Genomic DNA, 26064 nt, shown 5'->3' with positions numbered 1-26064 from the left:
TCCCTGTGTTTTTTCTTTTCTACAAGAGCTAGACTTTCACATCTATGCCTATTCATTTTACAGTCTCTTTATTATTCAGCTGTTCGGAGGTAAAAAAATATTTAATCTTGATATACATTGAGTGCCTAAGGCGGGGATAACACCTCCTCTATTACAGTATTCTGAAGTGTTTTTCCGTCCTCTTGGCCTTTTATTTCCTTCCTGTGTTCCCATTTGTGAGAATGTGCCCTGTTTTTATTGCTCCTCCCTCCTTTTCTGCTTCTAGTTTTCATTTGGCCTTTGCCCATCCCCCCCCCCCCCCCCCGGTGCTAATTATTAGTCTTAAGAAGCCTCTTTGTACCCTCCCAAATAGTAGTATTAGGCTGTCTGCTGAATCTCCCCCTCCCCCCAAAAAAACTTTTAGGTATCAAAATGTGCTGCAAAATTTTAGTAGATAGCCAGAGGTGACCCCAGAATAGTATTACATGGTCATGCGTGCTGCCAAATAGTAGTAGGTAGCCCCAGTAGTTACCAGTAACTCCCAGTAGGTAACAATCTCAAGAGCCCTCCAGTATTAGGTAGCCAGATCCCAGAGGTGGCCCTATGTAGGTAGCTAGAGGCGCTTCCTAGTATTTGTTTATCAGAAGTGTCTCTAGTGCAGTGCTGGGAAAACTAAGGCCCACATCCTGTCAGAACATGCCAGCGTATTACTTGCCGGCTCCAGCGTGTAATACATCAGCACGTCCTCATATCATGTCATGTGATGCCCTGTAGCCATGGAGATGCGATGCTGGAATCAGCGATCAGTTGAGTTTTCACCCCCGCTTATAACCCGCTCTCACTCTGCAGGGAGGGAGGGAGGAGGGAACAAATTTTAGGCATGCAGACCATGGTCTGCAGCATGCGGCCCAGGCCATGTAACATTTGCCCAGGGCTACCCTAGTGTATGCAGCAAAAGGGTGCCCCCAGTATAAATAGCCAGAGGTGCCTCTTAGTATTCGGTAGTCAGAGGCAGCCCCCAATATAGGAATCCAAAAGGTTCCCCAAGTGTTAGTAGCCAGAGGAACCATCCAGCATTAGGAAGCCCTCAGGAGGGGTAGTGAGCCAGCAGCTGAGACCAGACCCTCCCCCAAACTACGGGCCCCATGGAAGCTGTCATAACGGCTATGGTGCTGTACAGTTATTTGTTAATTTCAGAATTAACAGTGCAAAAAAAACTCCAGTGGGGTAAGTTGAGTTGGGCAGTGCACACATACACTTGCACAGTTTCTCCATCCTTTTCAGTGGAGCTGCGTATGGCCAATCTTCTGGTGGTCAGGAATGCACCAGTACCTGCTGCTTCAATGCGTTGTCACTATACTGAGGAATCACAAATTGCAATCCTTTAGAAAGAAAAAAGTCTGATACCGTACTTACCTATAGAGGTCCCGTCGTTCCAGCGCTGTCATCCCCGTGATAGCTATTCAACCAACTGGTCAAATACACCTTCATAAGCTCTCAGAAGGACTTCCAAGGGCTCCCAGTGGTGGCGTAACTTCACTGGGGATAGTACTTGAACAAGGGGAATCGGGGGACAGAAAAGGCTCGATAGGGTATAGAGCCTTCTCTCTCCATAGGTAAGTATCAGACTTTTTTCCTTACTACAGATTTGCGTTAAAGAGACTCTGTAAAGAGAAAAAACCCTCTTGGGGATACTTACCTTGGGATGGGGAAGCCTCAGGGTCCCAATGAGGCTTCCAAGACCTCTGAAGATAGCAGGAATCCAGCGCTGGCTCCCCCAAATCCTCCCCCGACATGCTTGACAAGCAAGGATTTATTTACCTCTCCGGGATCATGCACAGGCACAGTAGTGGCTCTTCATTCGGGCTAGGCGGAAATAGCCAAACCCGATCTAATCCACTCTACTGTGCAGGCGCAAAAGGACTCGCGCCTGCGCAGTAGTACTGGTACCGTCGGGTTTGGCTATTTCCACTTTACCAGAACGAAGAGCTGCTAGTGCACCTGCGCAGGATTGCGGTAGGTAAAAATTTACCTCACTGCTGTTCGGGGGCTGCAGCGCTGGATTGCCGGGACACTGGAGGACGGGGGTAACCTTGTTAGCATCCAGAGGCTTCCCCCTCCTGAGGTAAAAATCCCCCAGAGGGTTTTTTTTTTTTGCATTACAGATCCTCTTTAAATGAGTTCTGGAGTGAGAAAGCACATACGGGTATTGCACAAACCTGTCCTCCTCATGTCATCCTGAGGACAACTGCATCCTCATTTCCTCCCTTTCCATTCAAGTGCAGTATAGCCTGTATTAGGTCCCCGACCACTTGGGTTGGGACCTGTGAACCAGAAGAAGACCTCCCCATTCACAGGATGTGGCCCCACATGCAGTGCTGTGAGCATGCGCACCACAATCAGTAGGCACAGCATCAAGGCCAATAATATTGCGCATGCACAATACATATTTTTGGTGATCTGCACATAAACAAAGAGATCTTCCTCCGGTTCACAGTCCCAGACCCAGTTCCCTAGTACAGGCCATAGTGCAGCGAAACAGAGCAGCGTGGAGGAGGACCAAAGACGCGGTTGGTGTCAGGATGGTATGAGGGGACAGGTATGTGTGACACCTATACAAGCTTTCTCATGGAACTCCTTTAACCTTCCTGGCGGTAAGCCCGAGCTGAGCTCGGGCTATGCCGCGCAGGAAGATATCTCAGCCCCTGGTGGGGCGATTTTCTTCATTTAAAATGCTGTACGTGCAGCTAGCACTTTGCTAGCCGCGCGTACAGCTTGATCGCCGCTGCTCTGCGGCGATCGCCCGCACGCAGCGGCGCAAGAGGGCCCCCCCCGCCAGAGCCCTGCGCTGCCCGGACCAATGAGTTCCGGGCAGCGCTATGGGCTGGATCGGAGGCGTCTGACGTCAGGACGTCGGCTGACGTCCATGACGTCATTCCGATCGTCGCCATGGCGACAGGAGAAGCCAAACAGGGGAGCGCGTTATATACGCGTTCCCCTGTTTGCTATTGATGCCGGCGACGATCGCACTAGAGGGACACATGCGCCCTCTAGTGGTGTTTCATGTAGCTACCACTCTGGTAGCTTTACATGAAACAAAAAAAAAACAAACAAAAAAAAAGGATTTTTTGCCTTTTTGGCAAAAACAATTAACCGCCAGGAGAACATCCCAGGTGAAAATAATCTGATGAGAAAAACTATTTTATCTATCCTCCTCCTAAAATTACTTTTTTTTAGACAACCCACAGTTTTATTTTATATTTAAATCTAGTTTTTACTGTTTCATTGTCTCTGCTCAATGACACCTTCATTGAAGTATGCCAGAGCAAAAATCTATGAATTATTGACCGTTTTTATCTCTGTCCTGCTCCCAGAAGCCATTTACTGACAGGAAAGCGTTTTATGGCTGTAATTACTCATCAGCGAGGGTTATGCTATAGTCTGATCCAGTCTGACCCGGTCCTGACCCGGACAGAAACTGTCACTTGCATACCTGATGTTTAACTCTTTCAGGCAGAAAAATAAAAAGAAAGGAACACAGCCTAGTTAGTTGTGTGCTAGTCACTGTACATACTCATGTCTATCCCATCATGTCACATGTCACCTCGGTTGTCCTTTAAGAAATCAGCTTGAGTTTTTCAATTGAAAATGGTAAATGAGATGCTAATAAATTTAAGTTGATGGAAGATTTGATACTTTTATGCAAATTTATGCGGTTTGGAATTGGGCCAGTAAATGCTGAATATATTGATTAAAGGAAACCCAAGGTGAGAATGATACGGAGGCTGCCATATTTATTTCCTTTTAAGCAATACCAGTTGCCTGGCAGCCCTGCTGATCTATTAGGCTGCAGTAATGTCTGAATAACACCAGAAACAAGCATGCAGCCAGGGGCGTAGGAATAGACCCTGCAGCCCCTGCAGTTGCAGGGGGGCCCCTAGCAAGTCAGGGGCCCGGAGGAGGAAAGGCTGTCACCACCGGCGTACCTACCGGGGATGCGACTCTCTCAGCCGCAGGGGGGCCCTGCCGCCCGGGGCTGCTCTGGGGCCCGCTCACTGTGCGTGGGGGGAGCGCTGCTCTGGACCCCCCAGCAAGGTGCTCAGCCAGTTCATTCCCCGCAGCCCCGCTCCAGCAGCCTGCATAGTCTCCGGCAGGCAGAGCAGGGCTACGGCAAGATGGCCGCCGAAGAAGCCCTGCACTGGAGACTATTTGTGTCTCTAGTACAGGGCTTCGGCAGCCATCTTGCCGTAGCCCTGCACTCTGCCTGTCAGCGCGGGAGATGTGCTGCAGGAGGACTCGGGGAGCTGCGAGCCAGATGCCGGGAGAGAAGAAGACTTCTGTCAGGTAAGTGAATGGTTTTTTTTTCACAGGTGCATTTTTTTTTCTAGTGTCTGCTGCCTACATTGTGATTTTCTGGTCACTGCTGCCCACATTGTGATTTTCAGGTGTCTGCTGCCCACATTACGATTTTCTGGTCACTGCTGCCCACATTGCGATTTTCTGGTGTCTGCTGCCCACATTACGATTTTCTGGTCACTGCTGCCCACATTGCGATTTTCTGGTCACTGCTGCCCACATTGCGATTTTCTGGTGTCTGCTGCCCACATTACGATTTTCAGGTGTCTGCTGCCCACATTGCGATTTTCAGGTGTCTGCTGCCCACATTACGATTTTCAGGTGTCTGCTGCCCACATTACGATTTTCAGGTGTCTGCTGCCCACATTATGATTTTCTGGTGTCTGCTGCCCACATTGCGATTTTCTGGTGTCTGCTGCCCACATTGCGATTTTCAGGTGTCTGCTGCCCACATTGCGATTTTCAGGTGTCTGCTGCCCACATTGCGATTTTCTGGTCACTGCTGCCCACATTGCGATTTTCTGGTCACTGCTGCCCACATTGCGATTTTCAGGTGTCTGCTGCCCTCATTACGATTTTCAGGTGTCTGCTGCCCACATTACGATTTTCAGGTGTCTGCTGCCCACATTACGATTTTCAGGTGTCTGCTGCCCACATTGCGATTTTCTGGTCACTGCTGCCCACATTGCGATTTTCTGGTCACTGCTGCCCACATTGCGATTTTCAGGTGTCTGCTGCCCTCATTACGATTTTCAGGTGTCTGCTGCCCACATTACGATTTTCAGGTGTCTGCTGCCCACATTACGATTTTCAGGTGTCTGCTGCCCACATTGCGATTTTCAGGTGTCTGCTGCCCACATTACGATTTTCTGGTCACTGCTGCCCACATTGCGATTTTCTGGTCACTGCTGCCCACATTGCGATTTTCAGGTGTCTGCTGCCCTCATTACGATTTTCTGGTGTCTGCTGCCCACATTACGATTTTCAGGTGTCTGCTGCCCACATTGCGATTTTCAGGTGTCTGCTGCCCACATTGCGATTTTCTGGTCACTGCTGCCCACATTGCGATTTTCTGGTCACTGCTGCCCACATTGCGATTTTCAGGTGTCTGCTGCCCTCATTACGATTTTCAGGTGTCTGCTGCCCACATTACGATTTTCAGGTGTCTGCTGCCCACATTACGATTTTCAGGTGTCTGCTGCCCACATTGCGATTTTCAGGTGTCTGCTGCCCACATTGCGATTTTCTGGTGTCTGCTGCCCACATTACGATTTTCTGGTGTCTGCTGCCCACATTACGATTTTCTGGTGTATGCTGCCCACATTAGGATTTTCTGGTGTATGCTGCCCACATTAGGATTTTCTGGTGACTGCTGCCCACATTGCGATTTTCTGGTGACTTCTGCTTCCATACATTGCGATTTTCTGGTGACTGCTGCCCACATTGCGATTTTCTGGTGACTGCTGCCCACATAAGGATTTTCTGGTGACTGCTGCCCACATCAGGATTTTCTGGTGTCTGCTGCCCACATTACGACATTCTGGTGACTGACTGCTGCCCACATTAGGATTTTCTGGTGACTGCTGCCCACATTACGATATTCTGGTGACTGCTGCCCACATTAGGATTTTCTGGTGACTGATGCCCACATTGCAATTTTCTGGTGACTGCTGCCCACATGGCGATTTTCTGGTGACTGCTGCCCACATTGCGATTTTCTGGCCCACATTACGATTTTCTGTTGAACACTGCCGAACGTTACGATTGTCTGGTGAATGCTGTCCACGTTACGATTTTCTAGTGAACGCTGCCCACATTACGATTTTCTGGCCCACATTACGATTTTCTGGTGAACACTGCCCAAGTTACGATTGTCTGGTGAATGCTGTCCATGTTACAATTTTCTGGTGAACTCTGCCCACATTACGATTTTCAGTCCCACATTACGATATTCTGGTGAACGCTGCCCACATTACGATTGTCTGGTGAATGCTGCCCACGTTACAATTTTCTGGTGACTGCTGCTCACGTTACTATTTTCTGGTGACTGGTGCCCACATTACGATTTTCTGGTGAACTCTGCCCACATTATGATTTTCTAAAGGCCCACATTACGATTTTCTGGTGAACTCTGCCCACATTACGATTTTCTGGCCCACATTACGATTGTCTGGTAAAATGCTGCCCACTTTACAATTAATTTACAGTGAAACGCTGCCCCATTACGATTATTTGGCACCTATGGGGGGGGCCCCATCCAAATATTCGCAGGGGGGCCCAGTGATTTCTAGTTACGCCCCTGCATGCAGCTAATCTTGTCAGACCTGACAATAATGTCAGAAACACCTGATCTGCTGCATGCTTGTTCAGGGGCTACGGCTGAAAGTATTAGAGACAGAGGCAGGCAACTGGTATTGCTTAAAAGGAAATAAATATGGCAACCTCCATATAACTCTCACCTCGGGTTCACTTTAATCCAATTCCAAGCTGCATACATTTGCTTAATTGTAATATAACATTTGTATCATCTCTGCAACTCCTGCATCTTGTTAACCTTCTGTATTTTGCATACTAAAGTAAACCTGAAACGTCCCAAAAAGTAAACATTAGAATCAGTCTTTGGCCCCCTTCAGGCAGCCTTTTTGAAGTACTCGGGTATTACAATTTGTTATTATTAATAACATTATTATTAGTATTAATGTCTTTATGCAGCACTTTACAGAGTACATAGTCATGTCACTGACTGTCCTCAGAGGAGCTCACAATCTAATCCTACCATAGTCATAGTCTGCTGTCCTACCATATTATTATTATGTATTTATATAGCACTAACACCTGCAGCACTTTACAGAGTACATTGTCATGTCACTGACTGTCCTCAGAGGAGCTCACACTCTAATCCTACCATAGTCTAATGTCCTACCATATTATTATTATGTATTTATATAGCACTGACATCTTCTGCAGCACTTTACAGAGTACATAGTCATGTCACTAACTGTCCTCAGAGGAGCTCACAATCTAATCCTACCATAGTCATAGTCTAATGTCCTAACATATTATTATTATGTATTTATATAGCACTGACATCTTCTGCAGCACTTTACAGAGCACATAGTCATGTCAATGACTGTCCTTAGAGGAGCTCACAATCTAATCCTACCATAGTCATAGTCTAATGTCCTACCATATTATTATTATATATTTATACAGCTCTGACATCTTCTGCAGTACTTTACAGAGTACATAGTCATATCACTGACTGTCCTCAGAGGAGCTCACAATCTAATTCTACCATAGTCATAGTTTGATGTCCTACCATATTGTTATTTTGTATATATAACACTGGCATCTTCTGCATCACTTTAAATGTCACTTTAAATGTTTAAATGTCACTTTCATGTCACTGACTGTCCTCAGTGTTGCTGAAATCTAATCCTACCATAGTCATAGCCTGGTATTCCTCCTATGGTCTAGAATCTATTGTAGGGGTACTTAATTAACAATACCCCTCGATGTACATACATTTTTAAGAAGAGCACTCTATAATTCTGCTTAATAAAATATTTCCTTTGACCATATTGCGAGTCTGATCCAATTAACTTTTTCTACTGAGTTTTCTCGTAAGGCATAATTTTTCATCTCCTGTTTAAAATAACTTTTCAGAACTCTGCAATTTTAAAAAGTACTAAAAAGTAGTCAAAATTATTCTGAGAATGTTCTTGCTTGCTGGTGGCTTAAAAGGTATTGTATGGCTAAGATGAGAAAATATCACCAAGATGAAAACTTGTATCATGCCCAATGTGTTTTCGCAAATATTTCCTCGAAACCAAAAATAGCATTTTTAATGCGAAAATGGCTTTGGTGAAAATCACAAGCAAGGTTGCTAGCGGCTTTCCCCAACGCCCAAATGACCGGTGCCCTTTTCACATATACTCACTCACCTGAATTATCTCCTAGGAGATAATTTTCATATTCTCTTTAAAATAACTATTCAGCACTTTACAATTCAAAAAGTACCTAAAGTTGGTGGAAAAACTGCTATCCAAAATATTTTGAGTGTTCTCTTCCTTGCTGGTGGCTTAAAAAGCATTTTTTGATTAGGTGTGAAAAAATATCAACTCAGGAGAAAAAGTAGATTGCATAGGGGCCTATGTGTGGCTGTTGGTAAATTGACCAGTTGCCAGCTGCCTGGATTGCAGCCACTGGCTTTGATAGGCTAGCAGAATTCCCCACGCCTGTCTACTGATGATGATGTAAGCAGAAATGGACTTACCAGCGGTCAGCAGGAAGAGAATGCTGAGAAGGTGACAGAAGTTCCTCATGATTAGATGAGCACACGGCTTTCAGTTTCAGCGGGAACACTCTGAGCCAGAAATGCCTGCATGTTTGTTTTATATCCCCTCCTTATCACTCATTTCCCAGAGCTTATCACACAGTCCACACATTGGAGGGGCGCCCATCTTGGCGGGAAAGAAAACACTTGCAAAGCTCTGAATAAACAGAGTCCTGTCAAGTTATGTAAAAATGTTAAAAGCATTACAGTGTTTGCAGAACGAAGCAGGACAGTACCGGTTACCTGAATTTAAAGGACAACTGAAGTGAGAGGGTAATGGAGGCTTCAATATTTAGTTCCTTTTAAGCAATACCAGTTGCCTGGCATCCTGCTGATCCTCTGCCTCTAATACTTTTAGCCATAGACCCTGAACAATCATGCAGCACATCAGATGTTTCTGACATTATTGTCAGATCTGACAAGATTAGCTGCATGCTTGTTCGTGGTGTCATTCAGACACTAATGCAGCCAAATAAATCAGCAGGGCTGCCAGGCAACTGGTATTGTTTAACAGGAAATAAATATGGCAGCCTCCATATTCCTCTCACTTCAGTTGTCCTTTAAAGCTTGTCTTGGCCCGGATTTACATCACATGAGCCTGTAGACACAGATGTCCTGGCACCCTAGACTTTGCCCACTGTGAACCTACAAACCCCACCAAACTGCACCGCAAGTGTGCTGACTGTACCTTCTCTCTTACTTCCTTTGCCCATCACAGGTAGTTATAGGTGCCTCTTTAGTATTATGGAGCCAGAGGTATTAAGTAAACACAGACAAACAAACACAGAACATTTATATTGCGCTTTTCTCCTGGCGGACTCAAAGCGCCAGAGCTGCAGCCACTAGGACACGTTTTATAGGCGGTAGCAGTGTTAGGGAGACTTGCCCAAGATCTCCTACTGAATAGGTGCTGGCTTACTGAACAGGCAGAGCCGAGATTCGAACCCTGGTCTCCTGTGTCAGAGGCAGAGCCCTTAACCATTACACTATCCAGCCACAACTATCTAGCCCACAACTGAAGGGAGATCTCGTCAGAGGAGTGCATAGAACTGGGTGAGTAGCCTCTCATTTACACTCTGCTATGACTCTGCATAGGGAAAGAGGGAGGGAGGCGCTCACGGAGGGGAGTGAGCCGCCTTTCCATCATTAGGCGCCTGTAGGCTTGTGCCTACAGTGTCTTATGGTAAATCCCAGCCGTGCTTTTCCCCCTCAGCAATTTTCAGCTGTCTGCTCACTCCACCTCTACATTTTCCACTCAGTCTGAAGCCAGGGAAGGTAAACTGGGTATTTGGCTTGAGGTTAGTGTGTTTGTTTGTGTGGGTGGGGCTAGGTGGGCTCACACCTGTACATAATGCAGAGCAGCAGCGGCAAAAGAGTGCTCTCTATTCTCCTCTTCAGTAGCCAATCCCCATGAGGTTTCTGTTCCTGTCACATGATATGCAGGGACAGAAGCCACACGATAAGGAGATTGATTGGCTGTACGGCGCTTGTACTCAAAGAGCACTGAAGAGGACCTGTCCCTCTGCCGAAAGGAGGTAACGAGTATAACACTCCACTTCTACTGCTGCTCTACATAAAAGAGACATTGTACAACTTAGATTATACTTTACATGGATCCCCTTCTAAAAAAAATAGCTATACAGGGTCTTTAGCTTTCAAATCCCCCCCTCCCCAAGCCCTGGAAGCCAGCGCCTTTGGCGAGTAGCCCCACCCCCTTGCATCGAGTGCTATGGAGATTCTGTATCGGAGAATATGGAGTGCCATGGAAACGCCAGAGCACTCAGCTGCAGAGGGGCGGGTCTATGTACCGGAAGCACTAGGTTCCAAGGCTTGGGAGGAGATCTGGAAGCTAAAGACCTGGCAAGTTGGCATACATTGCATCCAGAAAGTATTCAAAGCGCATAATTTTTTCCACATTTTGTTATGTTACGGCCTTATTCCAAAATAGTTCAAATTCACTTTTTCTTCAGAATTCTACACACAACACCCCATAATGACAATCTGATCCAGAACGCTCTTGAACTCAAACTGGGGTGACAGTTCGTCTTTCAGCAGGACAACAACCCTGAGCACACAGCCAAGATATCAAAGGGGTGGCTTCAGGACATCTCTGGGAATGTCCTTGAGTGGCCCAGCCAGAGCCCAGACTTGAATCTCAGAAAACATCTCTGCATCTCTGAAGAGACCTTAAAAATTGCTGAGCACCAACACTTCCCATCCAGCCTGATGGAGCTTGAGAGGTGCTGCAAAGAAGAATGGGTGAAACTGGCCACGGATAGGTGTGCCAAGCTGGTGGCATCATATTCAAAAAGACTTGAGGCTGTAATTGCTTCCAAAGGTGCATTGACAAGTGCAAGTGCAAGAATTAAAAAAAAAATAAATTTGCTAAAACCTTAAGTAAACTTTTTTCACGTTGTCAGTATCGGGTGTTGTGTGTAGAATTCTGCAGGAGAAAATGAATTTGATCCATTTTGGAATAAGGGTATAACATAACAAAATGTGGAAATAGTGGTGCACTGTGAATACTTTCCGGGTGCACTGTATCTTTTTATCAAGACAAATGACATTTATATTGCACTTTTCTCCCGGCAGACTCAAAGCACTCGAGCTGCAGCCGTTAAGGCACGCTCAGTGGGCAGTAGTGGTGTTAAGGAGTCTAGCGCAAGGCCTCCTTACTGAGTAGGTGCTGGCTTACTGAGCAAGAAGATCCAAGAATCAAACCCAGGTTGCCTGTGTCAGAGGCAGAGCCCTTAACCATTACAATACCCAGCCACTATCGGAAGGGGAACCTAAGAAATGTATAATTGTATCTATATACAGAGGCATAGCAACAGGGGATGCTGGCTGTATAGTCTCCTTAAGTACAGGAATGAGCCCCCCAGGACTGGTTGAAGCAACGCAGGGGCCGAGGGGCAAAATACTCTGGGGGGCCCCTGACTCCCCAGCTGCCCCCCCCCCCCCTCAATACATAATAACACTGGTACTGAATGAACAGGTAATTAGGGATGGACATTAAGATTCAAATCATTATTGATGATGTATTATACAAATGTATGCAATTTAAAAATGGACCAATAGTATGAACCCAAGGTAGGATTTGCCTGGGCCATTTTAAAACTGCATATATTTGCAATGACTCATGAGCTGTATGAAAAAGACTCAAAGCTGCCACCAACTAGCCGCCCCCCTCAACATGCTCCACCTAGCATCAAACAAGTCGAGGAGCTCAGTAAATTCTACTGTAGGTTTGAGGGCCAGACTGCAGCTGTTGGGCATCTGTCACCATCTGCCATCCAGGCCCCTGAGGACCAGGCCTCGAGTCTAAGCCTACCTCCCCAGTTGTGAGCGAGCTCTATATTATGTGCCACCTGTTACCATTGAATTCTAGGAAAGCCTCTGACCCTGACGGCATTTCTCCAGCCTGTCTGAGGATTTGTTCACAAGAACTTGCACCCATCCTCACCGCCATCTACAACAAATCGCTTCAGGAGGGCAAAGTCCCTGCTAGCCTTAAGAGGTCCACCATCATCCCTGTCCCCAAAAAGCAGGGAGTTTCCAACATCAACAACTTTTGGTCTGTGGCCCTAACATCCGCTACCATGAAGATCCTCGAAAGAGTGGTCCTGTCTTTCCTGAAGCTCTCCACCTTGCCCCTTCTGGACCCATGATGATTCCATTAATATCTGCTTGCAGGGGCGTTTCTAGGGTCCTTGGAGATCGGGGGCACCTGTGGGCACCAGGCGGGGAGGTATATGCGGCGCGCACAGCGCGCCGCGGCAAATAACGGGCGTGGCCATGAGGTGAGTGGGCGTGGCCATGGGTGGGGCCAAATTTACATGAACTTAACAGCGGTGTAAGCTACAGATAACAGGCCTGCCCATCGAAATATTGTCCTTTACTTAGATAATTTACAATCAGTATAGACATAGATCAAGTTGAAAATAAACTGTGAAGATAAACAATTTCATCCATCCTACTCCTGAAAAATGTATTCAATTTTTTAGAACCTCCCAGTTTTATTTTCTGTTTTAAAAAGCTAAAAAAGTAAGTTTAATGCTATTGTCTCATTTGATAAGGATTCAGCTTTTCCCATAGTCTCGCAGTTAGCAATCATGTGACCCCCAACAAGACAAATTCAGCAATCATGAGGCCCCCAACAAATCATGAGGCCCCCAACAAGACAAATTCAGCAATCTTGAGGCCCCCAACAAATCATAAGGCTCCCAACAAGACATATTCAGCAGTCATGAGGCACATAAATAGACAGCATTTCACATAAATAGGCAGAATGCCCCCTTAATATGGTAGCCCCCAAGTTAGGTAATGAGTGACAGGGACCCCGATAGTGAGTGACAGGGAGCCCTTTAGGTAGTGAGTGAGTGCCAGGGAGCCCCTTTAGGGAGTGAGTGAGTGCCAGGGAGCCCCTTTAGGAAGTGAGTGAGTGCCAGGGAGCCCCTTTAGGCAGTGAGTGAGTGCCAGGGAGCCCCTTTAGGGAGTGAGTGAGTGCCAGGGAGCCCCTTTAGGGAGTGAGTGAGTGCCAGGGAGCCCCTTTAGGAAGTGAGTGAGTGCCAGGGAGCCCCTTTAGGTAGTGAGTGAGTGCCAGGGAGCCCCTTTAGGAAGTGAGTGAGTGCCAGGGAGCCCCTTTAGGCAGTGAGTGAGTGCCAGGGAGCCCCTTTAGGGAGTGAGTGAGTGCCAGGGAGCCCCTTTAGGGAGTGAGTGAGTGCCAGGGAGCCCCTTTAGGGAGTGAGTGCCAGGGAGCCCCTTTAGGGAGTGAGTGAGTGCCAGGGAGCCCCTTTAGGGAGTGAGTGAGTGCCAGGGAGCCCCTTTAGGCAGTGAGTGAGTGCCAGGGAGCCCCTTTAGGAAGTGAGTGCGTGCCAGGGAGCCCCTTTAGGAAGTGAGTGCGTGCCAGGGAGCCCCTTTAGGGAGTGAGTGAGTGCCAGGGAGTCCCTTTAGGGAGTGAGTGAGTGCCAGGGAGTCCCTTTAGGGAGTGAGTGAGTGCCAGGGAGCCCCTTTAGGGAGTGAGTGAGTGCCAGGGAGCCCCTTTAGGCAGTGAGTGAGTGCCAGGGAGCCCCTTTAGGCAGTGAGTGAGTGCCAGGGAGCCCCTTTAGGGAGTGAGTGAGTGCCAGGGAGCCCCTTTAGGGAGTGAGTGAGTGCCAGGGAGCCCCTTTAGGAAGTGAGTGCGTGCCAGGGAGCCCCTTTAGGGAGTGAGTGAGTGCCAGGGAGTCCCTTTAGGGAGTGAGTGAGTGCCAGGGAGCCCCTTTAGGGAGTAAGTGAGTGCCAGGGAGCCCCTTTAGGAAGTGAGTGAGTGCCAGGGAGCCCCTTTAGGCAGTGAGTGAGTGCCAGGGAGCCCCTTTAGGGAGTGAGTGAGTGCCAGGGAGCCCCTTTAGGGAGTGAGTGAGTGCCAGGGAGCCCCTTTAGGAAGTGAGTGAGTGCCAGGGAGCCCCTTTAGGGAGTGAGTGAGTGCCAGGGAGCCCCTTTAGGGAGTGAGTGAGTGCCAGGGAGCCCCTTTAGGAAGTGAGTGAGTGCCAGGGAGCCCCTTTAGGGAGTGAGTGAGTGCCAGGGAGCCCCTTTAGGGAGTGAGTGAGTGCCAGGGAGCCCCTTTAGGAAGTGAGTGAGTGCCAGGGAGTCCCTTTAGGCAGTGAGTGAGTGCCAGGGAGCCCCTTTAGGGAGTGAGTGAGTGAGTGCCAGGGAGCCCCTTTAGGGAGTGAGTGAGTGCCAGGGAGCCCCTTTAGGGAGTGAGTGCCAGGGAGCCCCTTTAGGGAGTGAGTGAGTGCCAGGGAGCCCCTTTAGGGAGTGAGTGAGTGCCAGGGAGCCCCTTTAGGCAGTGAGTGAGTGCCAGGGAGCCCCTTTAGGAAGTGAGTGCGTGCCAGGGAGCCCCTTTAGGGAGTGAGTGAGTGCCAGGGAGTCCCTTTAGGGAGTGAGTGAGTGCCAGGGAGCCCCTTTAGGGAGTGAGTGAGTGCCAGGGAGCCCCTTTAGGCAGTGAGTGAGTGCCAGGGAGCCCCTTTAGGAAGTGAGTGAGTGCCAGGGAGCCCCTTTAGGAAGTGAGTGAGTGCCAGGGAGCCCCTTTAGGCAGTGAGTGAGTGCCAGGGAGCCCCTTTAGGGAGTGAGTGAGTGCCAGGGAGCCCCTTTAGGCAGTGAGTGAGTGCCAGGGAGCCCCTTTAGGAAGTGAGTGAGTGCCAGGGAGCCCCTTTAGGAAGTGAGTGCGTGCCAGGGAGCCCCTTTAGGGAGTGAGTGAGTGCCAGGGAGTCCCTTTAGGGAGTGAGTGAGTGCCAGGGAGTCCCTTTAGGGAGTGAGTGAGTGCCAGGGAGCCCCTTTAGGGAGTGAGTGAGTGCCAGGGAGCCCCTTTAGGCAGTGAGTGAGTGCCAGGGAGCCCCTTTAGGCAGTGAGTGAGTGCCAGGGAGCCCCTTTAGGGAGTGAGTGAGTGCCAGGGAGCCCCTTTAGGGAGTGAGTGAGTGCCAGGGAGCCCCTTTAGGAAGTGAGTGCGTGCCAGGGAGCCCCTTTAGGGAGTGAGTGAGTGCCAGGGAGTCCCTTTAGGGAGTGAGTGAGTGCCAGGGAGCCCCTTTAGGGAGTAAGTGAGTGCCAGGGAGCCCCTTTAGGAAGTGAGTGAGTGCCAGGGAGCCCCTTTAGGCAGTGAGTGAGTGCCAGGGAGCCCCTTTAGGGAGTGAGTGAGTGCCAGGGAGCCCCTTTAGGGAGTGAGTGAGTGCCAGGGAGCCCCTTTAGGAAGTGAGTGAGTGCCAGGGAGCCCCTTTAGGGAGTGAGTGAGTGCCAGGGAGCCCCTTTAGGGAGTGAGTGAGTGCCAGGGAGCCCCTTTAGGAAGTGAGTGAGTGCCAGGGAGCCCCTTTAGGGAGTGAGTGAGTGCCAGGGAGCCCCTTTAGGGAGTGAGTGAGTGCCAGGGAGCCCCTTTAGGAAGTGAGTGAGTGCCAGGGAGTCCCTTTAGGCAGTGAGTGAGTGCCAGGGAGCCCCTTTAGGGAGTAAGTGAGTGAGTGCCAGGGAGCCCCTTTAGGGAGTGAGTGAGTGCCAGGGAGCCCCTTTAGGGAGTGAGTGCCAGGGAGCCCCTTTAGGGAGTGAGTGAGTGCCAGGGAGCCCCTTTAGGGAGTGAGTGAGTGCCAGGGAGCCCCTTTAGGCAGTGAGTGAGTGCCAGGGAGCCCCTTTAGGAAGTGAGTGCGTGCCAGGGAGCCCCTTTAGGGAGTGAGTGAGTGCCAGGGAGTCCCTTTAGGGAGTGAGTGAGTGCCAGGGAGCCCCTTTAGGGAGTGAGTGAGTGCCAGGGAGCCCCTTTAGGCAGTGAGTGAGTGCCAGGGAGCCCCTTTAGGAAGTGAGTGAGTGCCAGGGAGCCCCTTTAGGAAGTGAGTGAGTGCCAGGGAGCCCCTTTAGGCAGTGAGTGAGTGCCAGGGAGCCCCTTTAGGGAGTAAGTGAGTGCCAGGGAGCCCCTTTAGGGAGTGTGTGAGTGCCAGGGAGCCCCTTTAGGAAGTGAGTGAGTGCCAGGGAGCCCCTTTAGGAAGTGAGTGAGTGCCAGGGAGCCCCTTTAGGGAGTGAGTGAGTGCCAGGGAGCCCCTTCAGGGAGTGAGTGACAGGGAGCCCCTTTAGGGAGTAAGAGCCAGGGAGCCCCTTTAGGGAGTGAGTGAGTGCCAGGGAGCCCCTTTAGGGAGTGAGTGAGTGCCAGGGAGCCCCTTTAGGAAGTAAGTGAGTGCCAGGGAGCCCCTTTAGGCAGTGAGTGAGTGCCAGGGAGCCCCTTTAGGGAGTGAGTGAGTGCCAGGGAGCCCCTTTAGGGAGTGAGTGAGTGCCAGGGAGCCCCTTTAGGAAGTGAGTGCGTGCCAGGGAGCCCCTTTAGGGAGTGAGTGAGTGCCAGGGAGCCCCTTTAGGGAGTGAGTGAGTGCCAGGGAGCCCCTTTAGGCAGTGAGTGAGTGCCAGGGAGCCCCTTTAGGAAGTGAGTGAGTGCCAGGGAGCCCCTTTAGGGAGTGAGTGAGTGCCAGGGAGGCCCTTTAGGGAGTGAGTGAGTGCCAGGGAGCCCCTTTAGGGAGTGAGTGAGTGCCCTTTAGGGAGTGAGTGAGTGCCAGGGAGGCCCTTTAGGGAGTGAGTGAGTGCCAGGGAGCCCCTTTAGGGAGTGAGTGAGTGCCAGGGAGCCCCTTTAGGAAGTGAGTGAGTGCCAGGGAGGCCCCCCTCTAGCCGCCGCTCCCCCCCCCTTACCTTGCAGCAGACCTCAGGATCAGCGGCGACCCGACCAGTAAGAGCGGGCGCCGGACGCACCCGCTCGATATGCGGAAGTGATGTCACTTCTGCATATCAGTGCGGGCGCTGGGTCCTAGCGCCTGCACGATTGGTCGCCGGCTCGCCGCCTGATCCTGAGGTCTGAGAGACGCGGCGGCGGAGGCGGCGGCTGGAGAGAGCCGCTGAGATCCGTGGCACCCCAGAACAGATTGGGGGCACGTGCCACGCTAAAATAGGGCTAGCAACGCCCCTGTCTGCTTGGAGCTCAACAGCGATCACCTGGACAGGCTGGACTCGTATGCCAGAATCCTCCTTCTGGACTTTAGTTTGGCCTTTAATACCATCTGTCCACACATACTTAAGGAAGATCTAACAGCACTCAGGGTTCATTCCATGCTATGCCTATGGATCACGTGCTTCTTATCCAAAAGGTCTCAAATCACCAAGCTGAGTGACATTTCCTCACAACCAAGGACTACTAACATGGGGGCTCCACAAGGCTGACTCTGATGCTGTTTTTCCTATATACGAACAACTGCAGATCCACAGCAGACTCTGTCAAGGTCAACAAATTTGCTGATGACACCACCATTGTTGGCCTTGTCACCAATAACAATGAGAGGGCCTATGGTCAGTAGGTTGATAGTATATGCCACTGGTGTAGGGAGAACAGGCTGGTCCTCAACACAGCCAAAACCATTGAGATGATCATCGATTTCAGAAAGCATGCCCCACACCACCTCTAATCTAGATTGACGGCACTGAAGTGGCAAGAGTTCCTTTTGTTTGCCTCCTGGGCACTACCATCTCCGGTGACCTGAGCTGGAAGACCAACACTGGATCCACCCTGGTGAAGGCCCAGAAAAGACTCTTCTTCCTCCGCCAGCTTTAGAAGTTCGGTGTGGCCCAAGAGGTTCTGACAAGATTCTACTCTGCCACCACTGAATCTGTCATCTGCTTTTCCATCTTGGTCTGGTATGCTGGCTCCCTCGCCAACGATAGACACAAACTTCAGAGGGTCATCAGATCAGCAGAGAGAATCATCGGGAAATTCTCCCTCCACTCAACCTCCACTACAACTGTTGACTGCAATCTAGAGTACTGAGAACTTCAAACAATCCCTCTCACCCAGGCCATCACTACTTCAGACGGCTCCTTTCAGTTCTGAGGTTTCGGGCCATCTCCACCAGGACTGCAAAGCACAGGAACTCTTTCTTCCCCTCTGCTGTTAATCCCCTGAACTCCATCCATCCCCCCTTAGGTTCACAGTCTAGGTCTTGCCATAGACAATCAGTCTGTGGGGCACTGTAACTGCACTGCTCCTCCACTGAGTCACACTCTAGTGTTTTGTCTCCACAGACTGATATTGTCATGCATTGGGCTTGATTCACTAAGACAAATAGCATGCCTTATCAGACAAATAGCATGCCTTATCAGAGATACCACGCCTTATCAAAGTTAACATGCCTTATCAGAGTAGCATAGCGAACTTATACCTGCTAATTGGCAATGACGAGAGCTCCACTCGTCCTGCCCTGAGCCCCTGCGGGTTCGTAACGCGTGCTATGCTACTCTGATAAGGCGTGTTAACTTTCATAAGGCATGTTAACTTTGATAAGGCATGCTATTTGTCTTAGTGAATCAAGCCCATTGTGCAATATATTGTATTTATGGTGTGCTAAGCTATGTATGTGCCAAACCCAATTCCCGGCATGACCCAGTCATGCTTGGCAAAATTCTGATTCTGAATTAGCATAATGCTATATCAGCTAAGAATTATTTGCATCTCATTGGCTGGCCCTAGAAACTACAATGCCTTTTCTAGCTGGCTTACCTGCTCTCTTTGGGGTCAGATTCAGTATCCGAAGTGAGTGTACTGGAGGAACAGAAAAAGAAATGAAGATTACTATAGAAGTGAAATTCCAATCTTGCTAATACAAACAAATAATAATGCTATAAACATGGACGGGTGTGGCACAATAATCTTTTACATTTCAATATGGAGAAGCCGTATGTTTCCAAACCTAATCCTGAGCACAAATTGTACTTATTTTCTAGCTTGGAACACATACTCTGCATCTCAGTACACAGCCCAGTAGTTTTTCTCTTCCTGCATGCGCAAGAAAAAAAGACAACACAACTTAAGTTCCAACACAGAGATAGGTACTACAGCGCAAACTACCAGCAAGCATAGTGGCTAAATAACTTAAAGTGAAAAAAAAAAACATATAGCTGTCTATGCTCCTTTTGAATATATCATCTTTACTTCCTGTAGCTGGTGAGACAGCGATAAAAAAAAACAAAAGCAAAATAAAAACATCAGAGGCCTACATAATTCCCATTCCTGCAAAGAAAGTGTTGTTTTAACCAACCTTGTCCTCGTTCATGAAATTCCCTCTTTTCCTATGTTGACTTTTTTTTCCCCTAAAACTTTTAATTGAATTATATTCAGTGCAAGAAAATTCCCAGCTCCTGGAAAAATACAATATTTTAGTTTTGGATAATGTGAAATTTGGACGAGAACTTCCATGGCGGTCTGAGTCTCCATGCAGGAGAATGTTCCCCCACTTCCTGGTCAGACAGGAAGTGGATAAATCTGTGCAACGGGACAGAGAGAGAAGCAAATTAAACTTTTTATATCTTGAGAAAAAATAAAAATCTGCAGCCTTTTTTTTTTTTTTTCCTTTCTGCTCTATTGTTTTTTGATCTTAGGATCACCAAGGTTCATGTTAAAACCATGAGAGTAGGAGTGCATTCTTCCCCCTCTTCCTCTGACCGCAAATTGCTCTTCTTTTTTTCTGTTCTTTCACTAAGCTGAAATCCGTATTACTGAAATCTCAAATAAGGGTCAGTTGTTTAGACAAGAAACAAGTGGCTAGCTAGCCGCGTCTCCCTCTGACCCAGATCTATTCAAGAGGAGCAAAGGCAGCTACTAGTGAAAGGCAAGGGGAGGGAGGTCTCTCATACAGTGAGTTTTAAAGAGACACTGAAGCGAGAAAAAAAAATTATGATATGATTTCTATGTGTAGTACAGCTAAGAAATAAAACATTAGGAGCAGAGGCATAAGTCTAATATTGCTTCCAGTACAGGAAGAGTTAAGAAACTACAGTTGTTATCTATGCAAAAAAGCCATTAAGCTCCACAACTTTCAAAGTCGCAGAGAGCTCTGTCTTCTGAAGCTTATTATCTCAACTGTCAGTCATTGTATCTTCTTTTTTTCTGCAAATGACAGGTCAATAGTTCACTGGCCTGCTCTGTAAAATCATTTAGAATGCTGAGTAGTGTGTAAACTGCAAATATTAGAGAATGACACAATGTTATAAAAAACACTATATAACTGAAAATAAAAAAATTGAGAACATCTTATATCATTTTATTTTATTTTTTCGCTTCATTGTCTCTTAAATGATCAAAATATCATGACATACCGAAAAGCATTTTCCAGAAACAGCTTCCTGGATTTCAGAAGTCAGAATGAAATGATGACTTATTTCTACACCCAGAGATACATTTTCAGAATTATTTTCTACTAGCTATAATAGAGGAACAAGGATTTTTATTGCTGGCAGGGAAGCACCTTAAAGGATTAAAATTGATTAAAAACTGTTTAAAAGACTGGGGAAACTTACCTCAAGAAGAGGACTAATATAAGATACAAAAATAACTTATCCAAAAATACTGGACAATGCGTTTTGCTGGCATCCACTTGCTTCCTCAGGTCAATAAAAACGCATCTCAAGTGATTTGGCTTGGAGGATGTTTATTCATCCGGACTCACTACAGAAATATCCTTACCCTCTACTATCAAGGCATATCGAACGATTTCTCGATCCCTTCCGTATCGGATCAGACAGGTGTAATTTCCGGAGTCGCTCACCGTGACGTTAACCAGGACCAACGAGATGTTCCCTTCCTTGAACTGTTCCTGAGGCATCTGAGCCCGAAGCTCATAAACGGTCAAGTTGTTATCTTTGTACTCCACCAGTGGGCGTCCATCATGCTCCCAGAGTACAGTCAATGCATTCAACTTCACTGATGGCTCGCTCACCTGGATAATGGCAGTCATGAGCACAGGACTATGGCGGTAGGAGGAGAGTCCACTGGTCTGTGAATGGGTCAGGAAAGTCAAAACTGCAAAAAAATAAGATCAACATTAGGTCAGTGCTGCCCCCTCCAGGTTTCATCCAAATATAAACATCCAGGGGCAGTTTCAGACAACTTTAGTGACCATACCAAGGAACCTGCAGTCTACTGCAGGTTCTAGGAGGTTCTAGGTTCAATGTTCCGATTGACTTGCATTAAAATCACAGTAAAATCACAGTTGAATTGACATGGTAGCGATTTTCCAAAAAACGATTTTAATGCAAGTCAAGGGGAACATTTTTTTTATAAACTGCTCAGACAGTGCTGACAGTCAGAAAAGTGCTCAGAAAGCGCTCACAGTGTGTCTAGGGCCAGATTTGTACTCTTTACTGCCCAAGGCCACTGTCAGCAGCCACTCCCTTCAGTATATATAGCCAAATGACCCCCTCCAGTATAGGTAGCCTGTTGACCTTTCCCTCCAGTATACGTAGCCACATGACCCTCCCCGAGTTTACATAGCCTGAAGACCCACCCTTCCCTCTAGTATAGGTAGCCAGGAGACCATTAATTTCCCCCTAGTATAGTCTACTGCCCACCTGCCCTTGATCCTGTAGCGCCCTAGGCCATGGCCGATCTGGCCTTCGCTTAAATCCGGCCCTGAGTGCGTCTCAGTCAGGCCTAAGTGTTGCCAACCCTACTTATAAATATAGTGTGTAATTCAGGAGTGCTTTCAATTTTCCACCAGATGGCACCCTTGCCTAGAGAATATCTTTTATCTGTTTATCTCATGCATATCTCTCCTTATGCCTGGTACACACCATGCAATTTCCCATCAGACTGACGGGTCGAATCGATCATTTCCAACAGTTCAGTTTTTCTGATCGATTTTCCAACCACTTCTATACAAAATCGATCAAAAAAACTATAGGAATTCCGATTGGATCTGTCAGAAAAATTTCAATTCGACCCATCAATCTGACAGGATATTGCATGGTAATTTCCGACAGGTTTTATCAGGTTTCCAATCGATTTTTTCTAAATAGCTTATGCACAAAATCAATCGGAAAATTAATCGGAAACCTGACCGGACCTGCTGGAAATTATTGATTGGTGTGTACCAAACATTACAGTAAGGACAACTGTAATGAGAGGGATATGAAGGCTGCCATATTTATTTCCTTTTAAACAATACCAGTTGCCTGGCTATCCTGCTGATCCTATGCCTCTAATACTTATCCTTAGATCCTGAACAAGCATGCAGCAGATCAGGTGTTATTGACATTAATAGTCAGATCTGACAAGGTGTTATTCAGACACTACTGCAGCCAAATAGATCAGCTGATCTATTAGATCAAATAGATCTTCTCTTAAAGATACACAACAGCACAATAACCTTTAAAGATTTAAATAAAAAATGTTTTTGTTACAGCTGATACAAATTCTAAAAGAGATCTGCACTGTTTCTACTTCCTGCTTTCATGGAAGCAGACATATTATTAACATCCTGTGCTTTCAAATTAGCTTATCTGCCATGGCAGTCATGTGACACAGGGGAGATATCAAATTACACCCTGTGATTAGACACAGAGGAGGGGGAATACGGGCTGGTTCACACGGACTGCAGGTGGAGTCGGGGCAGCTGGAAGCCGCGTCGTCCTGTGACGTCTCATTCGGGGACGGCGGTACGGTGATCGTCAGCTTCCCGTCGAGATCAGCGTTTCTCAACCCTCGCAACGGGACATAAAGACGCGGTGGCTAAGCGACCCTAGAAGCCACTGGACCGCTGAAACAACGCGTTTAATTGGGATCAGAACGCCACGTTTGCGCAATTGACGACAATCTACGGTAACCGTGTGATGCTAAACACTCCCATTCACTTGAATGGGAGCGTTTAGCCGACGAGTCTCGATCAGCTTGGTGGTAAACGCTGCCAAGCGTCCGTGTGGATCAGCCCTTAGACAGGCTAATCTTTCTAAATACATACAGGGCGAATTTCTCTATGTTTTCCGACTGTCCTGTGTAAGAGTTCAGCTCCACCAGCCTTCAAATTCCTCTCACTTCAGTTGTCCTTTGAGGTGGAAAATAAGTAAGCTTTGTGAATCAAGCCCACTATTTCCAAGAAGAGAAAATCCTAATGGTGTAGGGTCCTCTATTCCTCCTGTGTCATCCTAAGTCTCGTGATTGTACTCAATAACAAATAATTATAAAGAATAATAACACTTACAGATGAAGCACAGTATTAGAAGGGTCATTGTGGACGCTCTCTGCCTGGTCTTGGAAGGATGAGAGTATCTCCTCTAGTTTTCCTGGAGTCACAGCTGAACGGAGGTGTCCAGGTCCTGTAGAAGGAGAGGCAGCAATTTCACATGACATAAGCCCGCTCCTTCTTATCTAACCTCCAAGATTAGTTTTCTGGTGAGAATCCATAGGCCTTATCTGGCCCCACATGCTGAGACCCAACAACAATATGAATGAGATAAACTTTTTCCACACTGGGAGGATGCTGAGAGCTTCAGAACAGGGCGTATACTCCAGATCTCCACACGGTATGGAGATGACCAAAGCTGACCTCATGAGAAAGCCACAGAGGAGGCTTCATAATGTGCTTTCTGGTGGTCAGGGTCAGACCTGAATATATGAAATGATATCATGGAAACCTGGAAGCAGATGTATCTTCTTGCGTGGCTAATGAAGGGGTAGGTTCTGGCCAAACTTGTCGCTAGTCTAGCATCGGCTAGGGTGCCCATACATTACTTGATTTTAGGTATTGATAATCAACTGACTCGACTGATCAAGTCCATCAGAATCGACCAAAACAATCGATCAAGCATGATGGAAAATCTCAGTTGAAAGAGCTCGATTGGCAGCAGTAATGGCATTTGATTTCCCAACGACTGACGGACCCCCAGCCGGTGTACTTCCAAGTGTATCTGCACTGCCCAGACCTGTGATGAGTGTTGCAGACTCACCAATCACGCCGGAGCAACCATTCGCCTCCTGTTCAGTGTGTTTTTCAATTGCCACAGAGAATGCCTTTACCACATGACAACGCCACATGTAGACACATCACTCAGGATTTCTGGAAAGGCCACGAAAGCCAAGTTTTTAGGCCGCTGATTCCCATGCAGGGGTTGGACGTGTACAAGCGGTTGCATAAAAAAAGGGCGCAGTGAAAAAAGGACTTGGCTTGACAAGGAAATGGCGCGGGTGGATAACCAAATCTCATAATGATAAATATTGTTGTCAAACTTGGTGAACAATAAATACATTCTAATAACAGTCGGAAAATAATAACGAAAAGATATTAACATTAAAAATCGTTACGTAATTATACAATACAGCTTAACCCAACCTTACTCTCACACAGAACCCTCCCCTGGTGGTGCCTAAAACTAACCACGCCTATGGTGACACCTAACCCTAATTCCCCCCCTGGTGGTGCTGACCCTAATTACCTCCCCGGTGTGGTGCCTAACACTAACCACCCCCCTGGTGGTGCCTAGCCTCCAACCCCCCCCCCCCCCCCCCCCCCCGGTGTTGCCTAATACTAATACAACATGAACCCTTCCTGATGCCTAACCCTCACCTTCTCCACAACATAAACCCTACCTGATGCCTAACCCTCATCTTCTCCCTAACATAAGCGCTACCTGATGCCTAACCCTCACCTTCTCCCCAACATAAACCATACCTGATGCCTAACCCTAACACCCACAGCATAAACCCTACTGATGCCTAACTCTCACATCCTCCATCATAAACTACACCTGATGCCTAACCCTCACCTTCTCCACAACATAAACCATACCTGATGCCTAACCCTCACCTTCTCCCCAACATAAACCATACCTGATGCCTAACCCTCACCTTATCCACAACATAAACCATACCTGATGCCTAACCCTCACCTTTTCCACAACATAAACCCTACTGATGCCTAACCCTCACCTTCTCCCCAACATAAACCCTACTGATGCCTAACCCTCACTTTCTCCCCAACATAAACCCTACTGATGCCTAACTCTCACCTTCTCCCCAACATAAACCTTACCTGATGTCTAACCCTCACCTTTTCCCCAACATAAACCCTACTGATGCCTAACCCTCACCTTCTCCACAACATAAACCCTAGTGATGCCTAACCCTCATCTTCTCCCCAACATAAAGCCTACTGATGCCTAACCCTCACCTTCTCCACAACATAAACCCTACCTGATGCCTAACCCTCATCTTCTCCCTAACATAAGCGCTACCTGATGCCTAACTCTTACCTTCTCCCCAACATAAGCCCTACCTGATGCCTAACTCTCACCTTCTCCCCAACATAAACCCTACCTGATGTCTAACACTCACCTTCTCCCCAACTTAAACGCTACTTGATGCGTAACCCTCACCTTTTCCCCAAAATAAACCATACCTGATGCCTAACCCTCACCTTCTCCCCAACATAAACCATACCTGATGCCTAACCCTAACACCCACAGCATAAACCCTACTGATGCCTAACTCTCACATCCTCCATCATAAACTACACCTGATGCCTAACCCTCACCTTCTCCCCAACATAAACCATACCTGATGCCTAACCCTCACCTGATCCACAACATAAACCATACCTGATGCCTAACCCTCACCTTTTCCACAACATAAACCCTACTGATGCCTATCCCTCACCTTCTCCCCAACATAAACCCTACTGATGCCTAACCCTCACTTTCTCCCCAACATAAACCCTACTGATGCCTAACTCTCACCTTCTCCCCAACATAAACCCTACCTGATGTCTAACCCTCACCTTTTCCCCAACATAAACCCTACTGATGCCTAACCCTCACCTTCTCCACAACATAAACCCTAGTGATGCCTAACCCTCATCTTCTCCCCAACATAAACCCTACTGATGCCTAACCCTCACCTTCTCCCCAACATAAACCCTACTGATGCCTAACCCTCACCTTCTCCCCAACTTAAACCCTACTGATGCCTAACCCTCACCTTCTCCACAACATAAACCGTACCTGATGCCTAACCCTCACCTTCTCCACAACATAAACCCTAGTGATGCCTAACGCTAACACCCACAACATAAACCCTACTGATGCCT

At 47.8% G+C, this 26064-nt stretch overlaps 1 protein-coding gene across 1 annotated transcript in view; it reads right to left on the bottom strand.

The window, feature by feature from the left end:
* LOC137524242 (junctional adhesion molecule-like) overlaps window positions 1-20808 on the bottom strand; it is a 35779-nt gene extending 14971 nt beyond the window's left edge. Inside the window, exons 1-3 of the mRNA XM_068243871.1 lie at window positions 20673-20808; window positions 18711-18752; window positions 8612-8844 (exon numbers count right to left, since the gene is read on the bottom strand). Coding sequence (XP_068099972.1) covers window positions 8612-8660 — 49 coding nt within the window. The 5' untranslated portion in view covers window positions 8661-8844; window positions 18711-18752; window positions 20673-20808. The remainder of the gene's footprint in view (window positions 1-8611; window positions 8845-18710; window positions 18753-20672) is intronic.
* Window positions 20809-26064: the final 5256 nt, after the last annotated feature.

This window comes from Hyperolius riggenbachi, chromosome 7 (genome assembly GCF_040937935.1).
Source record: "Hyperolius riggenbachi isolate aHypRig1 chromosome 7, aHypRig1.pri, whole genome shotgun sequence".
Classification (NCBI taxonomy): domain Eukaryota; kingdom Metazoa; phylum Chordata; class Amphibia; order Anura; family Hyperoliidae; genus Hyperolius; species Hyperolius riggenbachi.
The sequence above is the reverse complement of the archived record's forward strand: the minus strand, read 5'-3'. Positions and strand labels throughout refer to the sequence as shown.